This window comes from Vanellus vanellus (genome assembly GCF_965231255.1).
Source record: "Vanellus vanellus genome assembly, chromosome: 1".
Classification (NCBI taxonomy): domain Eukaryota; kingdom Metazoa; phylum Chordata; class Aves; order Charadriiformes; family Charadriidae; genus Vanellus; species Vanellus vanellus.
Window position 1 is genome coordinate 147,815,089 of NC_138905.1, and position 12,143 is coordinate 147,827,231.

At 45.0% G+C, this 12,143-nt stretch overlaps 1 protein-coding gene across 1 annotated transcript in view; it reads right to left on the reverse strand.

Moving 5' to 3' along the window:
* GABRG3 (gamma-aminobutyric acid type A receptor subunit gamma3) overlaps positions 1 to 10,112 on the reverse strand; it is a gene marked incomplete at both ends in the record, with an annotated part of 332,566 nt that extends 322,454 nt beyond the window's left edge. The window contains 2 exons of the mRNA XM_082498342.1: positions 6,341 to 6,489; positions 10,060 to 10,112. Coding sequence (XP_082354468.1) covers positions 6,341 to 6,489; positions 10,060 to 10,112 — 202 coding nt within the window. The remainder of the gene's footprint in view (positions 1 to 6,340; positions 6,490 to 10,059) is intronic.
* Positions 10,113 to 12,143: the final 2,031 nt, after the last annotated feature.

Sequence of the window (12,143 nt, forward strand, 5' to 3'; positions counted from 1 at the left end):
AGAGTCTGAAGACACGTAGGCAGTAAATTAGGGGGTGTATTTACGTGTGCGTATACTTATATATACATACATGCATATATACACTTTCATACTTCAAAGTGAACTTATTTGGGCTTATAAATACACAGTAAACACAGGGGACCACTAGAGGCTATACAAATATCTAGAGGATCCAAGAGTAACCTTGTTACTGCAGTACAATCAAAAAGGTGGGAAAAGCAGGCATTAGTGGTGAAAGCACCTCAGAACACAAGATGCTGAAGCTTTCTTCAACACGTGCAATTCAATGCTTTCCCTAATATAGTTATACAATTGAGAAACAGAGGATGCAAACATGCAATACAAATGATCCTACTACTTTTTTCTACCCTTTCAATGAATAATATCAGTAAAATACATATTATTCATGCTTGTTCTGTCTCTCCCATAATGCTCTTGCCTCAACTCTGATTTGATGTTAACTTGACTTTTTTTTAATAAAGTAAGAAGGCAGGCAGCTTAGAAACCAAGTGCTAAAAAGTATAGGGAAAATAAATGAATACAATAAACTACCACATTTATACAAGACTTCTCTTGCATTAAAAATGGAATTCAGTCTTTTCAGTTCTGGCTGACCATTACAAGAAGTATCAGTTGAAAAACTAGCTGTCAGCTAAGTAACTCTGAGGCACAGGAAGATCTGTCTTGTAATTTTCCACTCCTTGATTTGGGTTTTTATCTCATTTTAGCTTAATTTCTAATACTTATGATCACAGGCTACTTTCAATTTCCCTGGGTAGTTTGAATACACTAGAGTGTAGTCCCTTCTCATTGGCTTTTCTCTTACCGGCACTATTTTGCCCCAGCCTCTGAAATAGAAATTAACTGGAAGTCTTGAAGTTTCCAAGGCAGAGTATAAATAACTGCAAAGATTATTGGTACAGCCTGAAATGCAGGGAAATAATGGCTACGTTTTTTACTATGTTTTGTAGGTACATTTAAAAAATGCTGAAACAGAAATTTATCACTTTCTTAACACCACTTTCTCACATTAGGAACACCATGGGGAAAAGTAGTGGACAACAGTTCTGTCTGTTTGTACCTGACAAGTTTGTGTAAGCCCTTGTGTTCTGGAGGAAGGTATTTCAGCATGTAATTTCTGGTGTTCTGGAGGAAGGTATTTCAGGAGCTGCGAAAAAAAGGCCGGTAATCACAGGAAGGCTGGAGAGCACCTGGTCACACTGCAGGATGTGTGTTTTAGAATATCCTTTGCACTTAAATTAAGAGTGATGAGGTAACTGATGGCTTGTTAGAGATGCTCAGGGAAAGGTTTTGTTCTCTAAAAATTATTGGTGAAATAAAAAGTTTTCTTTCACAGTAGCAGGTTGAGATAAAGAGGGAAGCTTGGAGTTTGGCTCAGCTTATGAACTAATCTTAACATTACTATTGCCTTGTCATCACTAAAATTTTGGTCCACATTAGTTATTGCTTCTTAACAAACAAGAGGCAAAAAGATCTCTTCTTTAAGGTAAGCAAACCAGCTACCAAAAGGCAGCTCTTAAGACTTAATGCTCATCATGCTCCAAATGAGTACGGCAGTGCTGAGCCTGGTCTAGGGTGAGATTTTTTTTCCTCCTGCTACTAATGTCACATTTCAGAAACTTCTCACATACTAACTTTTTGGATGGGTAAGGTGACTTTCACAGTGAAAGAAAAAGATAGCATATCATCTTCCACATGTAAAGCTCACTCAGGGAATGTGATTGGCAAAGCTCACTCAGGGAATGTTATTGGCAAAACTCACTTTGGAAGAACATACGTTTACAAACTTTCTGTCTGTTTAAGGCAACCTACAAACTTTATGAAGATAAGCACAAAACAGTGTAGGGTAATAAAAGCAGCTTTTGTTTTCCAGGACTCCACTGTGGACTAAGCTGTCCATTAAGGAAGGTGAGAGGGAAGGTTTCATTACAGTAAACTAATTTTGAAGGAAATCTATTTCGTCATGTGCAATTTAATCTACCTGTGGTTTGTTTCATCATTTGTTTTGTTTTGGTTTTTTTTTAACAGAACCGAAATTTTAAATTGGTTAATCAAAAATAGAGCAATAGCAAAACCCTGGTTTATTAATAGAACCTAAGTAAGACTGAGATTTTTCTAGCTGTAATTATCATCATTCTACTCTGTGGCCTGTTGGTTTGCCTATTATTTCTTTTCTCATTTTATTAATAAAGACAAAGTGAAATTTCAGGGCCAGAATTTAGTCCTACTAAATGTCAGTACTTAGACCAGTGTGACATGGGGGAAAAAAAAATCACTCTTGCAGGGTAGTAAGCCATATTGCACTTAGAAAATGTTGCATATCCATTGAACGGGTCTTCACTTCAAAGGACTTTGAAACAAACTCCAGAGTACCTGCTGTTGGAAGAGATTTTAAGACCTTCATGGTTCAGAACAGGTTTACTTGTTATCTGGGACTCGTGCCTTTTATACCATGCAACAGACTCATGATTCTCAGCCCTATAAATGTAGCTGGTAAAAAGTAGGTGGAAAAGATGCTTTGTCTCTGCAAAACACTTTTCTTTTTGATCCACTCAATAAGCTGTTCAGTGTGAGGTGCTTTCTTCTTTTTCTTTTTTTTTTTTTTCAGTTCCAAAAGGTATGTATGTTCTGTGGTATAATGGAAAACTGCCAGATGCCACCATTAAAATGAAAACCCTCACAAGCTGTGATATTTATGGAGACAAGAACTCTGCCAAGTGTGTGGCCACAGGGAATGCAGTCAGATATTCCCCTCCTGGTAAAACACTGCTTTGTTTCCAAAGACCATAGTCCCCTTTTAGCTAGACAGGTCCTGTTAAGGTGTCAGGTTGCTGATAGCCTTCACAGGGTAACTATTTTGCCTAATGGTTAGGTTGTTCAATCCACTCTTTCAAAATCCTCGCTTGGAACCTTGCAGGTGATGCCTGTACTGCTGAGCACAGATTGAACATGTGATCTGACTGACAGTCATTTACCTGAAAGCCCAGGTCAGCATAAGAAAAAAAGAAAGGAAAGAGCAAGTCCTGGCCTCGCATCTTAGCATTGATGTACATGCACTTTACAGTGGTTTAGGTGGGCTGTGCAGGGGAGGAGGAAGGAGGGTGGCTGTGTGTTGTTCACAGGAGTTCATTCACTGATGGCTATACACCTGACCTGGAGGTGACATGATTACTCAAGAACTCAGTGCCCATAATATTGTAAGGGGGCACTCTGAATATGCCTGTATAGTGCCAGGAAGTACCTGGACATACCTGAGCTAGCCGAAACATCAGCTGCTCTGGGAAGGATGAAAGACCACAGAAAAGTCACTGCCTGGGCCAGCATGCATTTCAACACCTTGTTTGCCCCGGTCTTCTCCTTCTCCCCATAGGCTTTGGCTTGCAAAAGTGTGTTCCCCAGTGAACTAAAAACTGCAATCCTAACTTTTGAAAGTGCAAAGAAGTCAGTATTTTCCTAGGCTTTCTGACTGCATTCAGAAAGAAGACCACTTCTTCAGGAGCACTGCTAAAGTTATCCACTGTTAGAAGTAGAGGCTTTGCAATAAAATGTTGGAAAACAGAGTGAAGAGTGACGTGGCATGAAATGGTGAGTGTCCCCTGTGGGACAGCCGATTTGCTTACAGGCAGCACTGAACAAATGTAAAGTCCCTAATGAGTAGCCAACTGCACGTTAGTCCTGAGTTTAACCCTCAACGTCTTTTATTGGCTGCACTTCTGCTTGATTCTGAGAATTACTTCTCTCTTCCTCCACCGGTTCATTCCACGCTTTCTATAAATTTCAAAACATGCATTTTCTTACTGTATGCTCTATGTTACCTGGCCCACTCCTTTTTTTCCTAGAGCTTTAAATGGTTTATTTAACTGTATTATGTTTTAACTGATTTGTATTAATACTGGGACCTTCAGGGCAGGAACACAGTTCAATTGCCAGGACAAGACAACAATCTAGTTTGGAGGATAACCTTCTCCCTGATGAAAAGGAAGATGTGCTCATATGTGAGGAACCATCTGGCAGTTCAGGGAAGTTAGACAGAATGCCCAATTCTCTACCATTTCCCCCATGTTCTCCTTGACAAATGCAGCAGCTCCTCTGCTTCAAAAGGGCAGTGTTATTTATCTGCATCAAAGGTAGAAGAGGAGGGAAGAGGGACCAGGGAAGGAAGCAGAGGAAGCACACTTCTCTAGCATCTGAACAACACTCAGCTCAAGTTCTGAAATAGCCAGATTCCTATCAAAGAGAAAAATGGCCTAGGACTGAGATGCTTGATAGAAATAGATAGATGTAGTTGAGAACTGTAAAATCTCTGTTCGGTACGATATATGAGGAGCTGTGCAATTTAACTCCTTTCTCTAAAAGAGGATTTATGAAAGTTTGTGGTGAGGCAAAAAGAATTATTTTGGTAACAATGATTTTCCAGTGCTGTAGGATATATCTGACCTCTGTTGATTTTATGGCAACTGACATGGGGACTTTGAATGATTACTTTGCCCCACATAGGCATAACATAATTTACTTTGCCTGAAGTCAGTAATCTGAGGACACGGTGTACAAAGTAAAATAAAGAATTTGTCTGAGAATGTCAAGATGTTGATATGGGTGGGGAACTGCATTAAAGCACTTCTCCATCAGATATTAAAGATCAGCTAAATCCAGGATGACAAACTAAGTAGAGAGAGACAGATAAATGTCACTCTCTGTTAAAAAACAGACATATCTATCAAATGTGATCTTTCTAAATACTACAGAAAATCAAAGTAATAGCTATGGAAAAAACAAGACAAAACAAAACCAAACCACTTTCTTTCATACCACAGCATAGGGGTTTTTTTTCTGTATTAATGTGTAGCCATAAGACACTAATAATTGTAATCGTGAATACATACAGATGGCTCTTACTTCCCTCTAAACTCAAACAAAGGGATCACCTAGAAAGGATACCAATACATTTGCTGTCAGCAAATTGTAGTTTCACTATAATAGGTGGTAGGAATTTTCCCTCTAATCTCTGAAAAAAATTAGGAAAAGCAAGTTATATTAGTTGAGCTTTCCTGTCATGGTTAGAGCTGGGCTGGCCACTAAAACAAATGACTGACGCTCTCTTTTACATCTCTCCCCTTCAGAGAAGAGACGGCATCTGCAGCAACCTCAGTTTGAATCTGAGTCATGGCATCACCCCTTTGATCCCTCAGCTTTTATACTGAGCGTGGGGAAGATAGGATGGAATACCCTGTTGGTTAGTTTGGGGTCACCTGTCCTGTCGCTCCTCCCCGCAGGTGCTACCCGTCTAAACTTTTCCACTTCTGACCCTCCAACATGGCACTCAAGAAAGTTAGCTGACCTTGGTTGTTATAGCAGTAAGTATAAGCAGGATCCTCTCTGCATACCATTCCTTGGTATTCACTATAAATATCAGACCTTATCTGCTAGAAGCGGACTGAAAAATATGCCATTAATTTCAGAGAGTTAGTTAGAAGAGGCTTATCTGAAAAGTAAAATTACTGAAAAGAAAATTGGTTCTGTTTTACCTCAAACCAGGACAGCTTTCCTCATTCCCAGTTCATTCTGAAGTATATGCAAGGTATAATAAATGTAAATGGAAAATTGTCTCTGATTTCTGTCATACAAACTTGCTGTGAACAAACTGAACGGCAGCTGTGCTGTAGCCATTCTGATCTAAGGATGCAAACAAGGCAAACAGTGCATAACCACAAAAGGTAAAAAAATACTGGTTGGAAACACACAACCTATATGTAGTAGTACTGCCCACAAGACACTTCCATTCAACCAGATTTCTTTTGGACATAAGATGTCTGACAGTTTGGGGAAGAAAATCTCCAGAGTTGCCCTATAGGCAGGCAAATCCTAGTGCCACCTTCTCAGCATTAAGGAACATAACTTTTGTGATCGCATTTTGAAGGGAGTAGATGTACATTCTTCTCTTGCTGTATCCTACTTTTTGCTTTGAATATGCTGGGGTTTTGATTGCTCCTCAGAGCGTGAGTTTTTCGTTTGCATGGATTGGATGACAAAAGAGAGAAGTGTGTTCCTAACTCTGCCAAAGACCTGCTGAATACTTTAGAGCTAGCCCTTCTATATCTCTATCCAGACTCTGTACAAGCAGAGTTTGTCACCTTAAGTTACCACTGTATCTTCCCATGAGGATTAGCATTTTTTACATATTGACTTCGAAATGAACTTCAGCCAAAAAACCTTAATCTCCACTTTCCCAGCCATTTGTGCACACTAACCAAAATATAACATAATGTCTTTTCTGCACCCATAGATGCTTTTCCTCGCTTGTGCAGAAAGGAGTACTTACTTCCAATATCTGGCCGTAGCTTTTTGTCATACTCTCTCAACAGCTTGTTTAGTATGAGAGTCACATCTGTGTCTTGTGTTTTTGGAGCTAAAACCCATTTTTGGTTAGTTGTTCCATCTTCATATTCATCCTCTTCAACCTTTCTAGAACTGCAATAACAAATCAAACAAATAGATGTTATTTTACATAACTAAAAACTGAATTTACTTTCTGGGTAAATCTCCACACTTATCTGAAGAAGCTTCAGATATCTCCTTTAGTTCTGCCTGTCTACCCAGCCTTAGGCTGTTTTTGGCAACAGGATGTTCCCATTAACAGTTGTTGAGTATCTGTGGATGGGTCATCATTCAGAATTGTTCAGAAATTGTCTTCTGCCACCGGCTCAAAAAATTTTACTCTGGGAGTTCATACATCTATCAGAGTAGTATTTTATACCCTGTATTTTAACCAACCTATCCCAACTAGTTAGTTTACAATATACTTTTACCAAGAGTGAACATCTGCAGTATTATTTTATTAATACACCAAGACAACTGATTCATCTCTTCCACAAAGGCTAATAAGAGTATTAAAAATTCAGATCTTTTAATACTTCCTGATCATTTTATCCTATTAATAAATTATTATATTCTCAGTGCCTGAATTTCAGTTTAATGTATTACAAGACTTAGAATTAAGAGCTTGCTCCTTGAATTTAAGATGGATTATCACAAGCCCACAAATACATTCCATAAATTAATCTGAGTTTCCCTGCAGTTTTAATGACATCTTTTAAAAAACGGTACTACACCAAGAGTTGTGAGTTCCTTCCTTCATAGGTGGACTATTTTTATTGTAAGAGTATGCTAATACAAATGTGGTGGAACTACAGTTTGCCCAGAAATCACAGCAAGAGCTATTTTCACACAAGACTAATTTCATTTGTGCGGCTTTTTGTGCACGAACAGTAAAATGTTGAAGATGTATCTTTTGGTATCTTAGAAACCAAATCTGTTTGATGTCTCTCACTGGAGAAAATCTATGACAGTTAAACTGAGATGAAGTTATCAGGAGAAAAGATAACCTCTGTGGTGGAACCTACAGCAGTAATCATGTGTTGCTTCGACCTGCAATTGCTCCGGTAATACAATGTTATTTTGCAACCTTTTAACATAAATGTCAACAATTATGCAAGGTGCAAAGCAATGGACAATCAGAGGCACAGCCTTGCTAATTCACGGGATGTGCTACATGTGTCAGAGCAACCTCTTTTCTCTCTCTCCTTCTCCTTCCCTCCATAGTGAAACTAGTGTCTTAAAATATCTCAGATGTCCAGAAGACTTGACAGACATGCTATAGTAACAGAAAAAAAATTGAATACAATTATAAAAATTTAATCACAGAGCATCGTCAACCCTCAACATTGCTTGTAGACCACCATTCGAGCATTTAATGAAACTTTTAATTGAAACTGCTGTACAGCCAATACACCCCTAAGGATTAGCCACGAATCACTTAACATGACCTCACAAATTGCAAGTGCTCTACAATTTCTATAAAAATAATTTTGAAGCATAGCCCCTGAGGATTTTCTACAGAGAAAGCTCATATAACCTAGTCGTAAAAGTAGAGAAAACTTAGGAAAAATTTTGAATAGATGACCACTCCTTCTCTGTTAACTAGTTATATTTTTTAAAAAATCTTGATCTTTTTTTTTGTGTAATTCACCCAATGAGCATTAAAAAACTTCAAGAGGAATTGGGGGGGGAGGGAACGGGACGGGATGGGGGGGCAGGGAGGGCATATCTCTCAGATTCAAGACAAGCCGTATGTTTTAATACTGCAGTTAGAGAACCATTCTCAAAGGAGGCACCATCTCCAAATACACATAGTTGATATTTCAGGGCTGAAGTGATGCTGAATTGCCAACAGGAAAGGAGCACAAATTGTACATTTTTTTCTGCTGCACCAACCACAACTTTACTGGAGACATTCCGACTGCACGTGGAAATGAGAACTGAGCTCAGGTAGGATCAAGATTCACATTTCAGGGAGCTGCATCTTTAAGTGCAGTCACTAGTAAGACTCCAAGCTCTGACAAACCTTTTAAATCCCCTCACTCTAGCAGCTTGTTTCCTACAAAGTACTTCCAGATGATGTAAATTCCTACCTACCTTCTAGATGAAGACTGGGACTTTGAGACGTTTCACAGTGAATCAGACTAATACACAAGATACGTAATTTTCAAGGTGTTTTGTTTTCCTCCTTAAGAGTTTATTTCACTTCCCTTGCTTGCCTCTACACAAGTAGGCTCCTTGAAGGCATTTGAGAATGCATTTTCACCTGTAGCCTTACTGGTGACTACCAAATCCCCAGCGTATTCCTGCTATCCACAGAAACAAGTTCTGGGATGATGGCAGGCCATTCTCAAACTGAGGAGGAAGAACGGCAGCACACATTCCAAACTCCTCAGGTGCCACTAGATCTGATCCTGTGAGGGGACAGAGAGGAGGAAGTGTATGAACTGCAAAAGAGGAAGGCTGGAAAACCCTGAGAGGTTGCGGGGAAAGAGTTTATTTCCTGCAACACGTGTGTCCGGGACTTGCTCCAGGGGCTGGTATGAAGCAGCCTCTTGTTCCTTTGGGAATTTGGGAAAGAGATGCTGCTTGGGTGCGGGGCAGGCTGCTGAGAAGGAGAATGTGGGAAGGGAAGGGAAGGGAAGGGAAGGGAAGGGAAGGGAAGGGAAGGGAAGGGAAGGGAAGGGAAGGGAAGGGAAGGGAAGGGAAGGGAAGGGAAGGGAAGGGAAGGGAAGGGAAGGGAAGGGAAGGGAAGGGAAGGGAAGGGAAGGGAAGGGAAGGGAAGGGAAGGGAAGGGAAGGGAAGGGAAGGGCTGCTGAGCACGACTGCAGCCCGGTTTGTGACAGAACCTGTGGGGGACGCTGAGGTGACACCTTCTCCTGGGTTATGCGTCAGAGGCCCTTCCTAGTACCCTGGACAACCACCGGGACCGAAGGCGAGCCCGGTCCGAAAGGTCACTCAAGGCTGCAGCTGCCGGCTGTCCCCCTACGGCCCCACACCGCCCGCCGCTACCGCAGCCCCGCCGGGGAGATCCTTACCGCCCCTGAGGCGGGTGCGGAGGGTTCCCCGGCCCGGCCCCTCCCGCCCCCCCGCGGCGGTTAACGCCCGCCGAGCCGAGGGCGAGGCGGTTAACGGTAGCCCCACCAGGCACCAGGGCACCCCCCGGCACCCCCAGCTGGTCCCGACCGCCGGGCCTGCGCTTCCCGCCGCCGCCCTCTCCCTCCTCACACCGGCCCCGACCGCGGGGGCCCCCGGGAAGCCACCCCGCGCCGTGAGGGGAGCCCGGGCAGCGCTAGCCGCCGTCCCGACGGGTGCCGCGGGGCCCCGGCAGCCGCCGGAGCGGGAAAACTTTCTTCCGGGCCGGGTCTCGGGACGGAGCCCTCGCGGGCGAGCTGTGGCTTCAGGCGGGGCCGAGAGGGACAGCGGCGGGGCGGCAGCTGGCCGAGGAAGCCAGGCGGGTCCCGGGGAGGAAGCGGGGGAAGCCGCCTTTGGGAATAAAGCCCCGGCACGGCGCGGGGGGTGGAGGGGGAAGAGCCCTCTGTCCTCCCCGGGCGCCCCGAGTATTTTGGAAACTCCGGCGAGCGGGACTCCAGCCCGCAAGCCCCGGTGCGAGCGGGGGGTGGGGGGTGTGGAGGGGTAGAGGCGAGAGGAGTGCGGACTTACCAGGCGTGAAACACTGAGAGGAGGAAGAAAACCGGCAGGAGCTTAGCGGACATGATCCGGGCAGCGCTGTCCAGGTGAGAGGCGCGGCAGGACGAAGGGAACGTTGGAGGGTGTTCACATGAAAGGGAGAAGGAGGCAATGAGGTGAAGCTCTCAGCTTCTCTTCCTCCGTCTTCTCAGCTTTATACCCTGAAGAAAATAACCCCTTTCACACCGCTCCGGGAAGGGAGGGGGGGAGGCGAAAAGAAAAAAAAAAAAAAAAAAAAAAGAAAAGAAAAAGTGGGACGAGAAGGGGGGAAACCCCCAGCGGAGAGGCTTCCAGGGCCAGGTATAAATCAGGCTCCGCCGGTCTGACAGGTGTTCCGCGGGCACCGAGCTGCGGCGCTTCCCCCTTTCCCCGCGATCAGTTGCCGGCGGGAGCAGCGGCGCGGCCCCTCCCGCTCCCCCGGCTGGCGCTGGCCGTGCCCCCCGGGCTCTGCACAGCCAGCCGGAGCCCGGGCCCCGCCGGGCCGCGGGCGCCGCGGGGCGGGGTGGGCCGGGCCGGGCCGGGCCGGGCCGGGCGGAGGGCGGGAGGAGAAAGGGGCGCACCTCGCCTCCCCCCCTTCTTTTTTCCCCCGCGGAGCGCCCTGCAGCGCGGCAGCGGAGCGCTGCCGGGGGCCGCCCCGCAGCGGGGATCACTTCGTCCCCGCTCCTTGCCCAACAGGTACCCGCCTCGCCGGCAAAGGGGGGAGGGGGTGAGGGGCGAGGGGGTGGGGAGGGAAGCCGGGAAGTGCCCCCGCCCCGGCGGGCACACACGCACCCGGGAGCGGGGGAGCAGCAAACTCGCCAGCCGCAGTCAGCCGGCAGCGGGGGTTTCTCCCCGCCATCACCAGACCGATGACCCCCCCCCCCCCCGAGGGGGCGGCTCCGACAGGGCTGCAGCGCCTGGCGGCAGCCCTCCTCCCCCCCCCCCCCGCTGTTTTGGGGGATGCCCGCACCCCCAAACCCCACACTCACTTGCCGAATGGGGCCCCCCGAGGCGCTGGGGGTGCTCTCCTCAGACGGATGGAGAGGGGTCGGCGCTGCTTCTGGTCTCGGGGTGGTCGGAACCACGGGCATCCCGATGTACATACAGACGCAGATCCATGTAATCGGTGCGGCTACAGGGAGCGACCTACACAGTACAGTCTTCCGCAGATAGATAGACAAACATACACAAAGCAGCGTGTTTGTATATGCCCCTGTATCTAGCTGTATGTATATAGAAGTTTGCATGCACTGTACGAGAGCATGGATACACATATATGTGCATAAGGTATGCCTGTGTAGAATGTATACATAGAGAAGGGAGATGCGGTGGACCGAGCTACATATGATTATTGGGAATTTTAGAATAAATGAGTATCTTCTGCTGCGAGAACTCGGAAATGTGACTGCAGCCAAGTGTATTCAGGGCAAAAATAGTTTGGGTCTGGACATCATGTATCTTTCTCCTCCACTAAGAACAGCACAGATGTGATTGTTAGCGACTTAAATTCTCTCCAGGTGTGTGGAGCTTTGCACCAGGATTCGGGGTAATAAGAATATTCCCCTTCGCTTTCAGAATCGGAAATGACAAAATTTCACTTACGTGGCGGTAATCTGGAAACAAAAAACTCTGCTAGAGGTATAACGAGTGATCCTTTTACTGTGATCAGGAATCTCGAAAGCATAAATCTTTGTTCCCTTCTCCCTTAGACATAATTTCCAAGTTCTGCGGGAGCCGCTTTTAATTATGACATTACATTTAAGAAAAAAAAAAAAAAGTTCTGCTGGAAGATGCTGTCTTGATTTTAGAATAACTCCTACATGATGCCTAGAAGAGCTGGCTAGAGAGAGTTCTGTTCCCGAAGTTATTTATTGAAGGAACGAGACAGCTTAGGGAAAATCCGCTGTGAGCCAGGCAATTAATTCCCAGTCATGCACTTTAGGTTTTTTTCAACCTGAACGTCTCTTTACTAGATTATACAGCAGTTCTTTCGTGTTGACTTTGGCTAATTGCAGTTACTGTGAATTTCTAATAATCGCTTGTTACAAGACTTGTGCTCTTTTCCGTCGCCAGCAGAG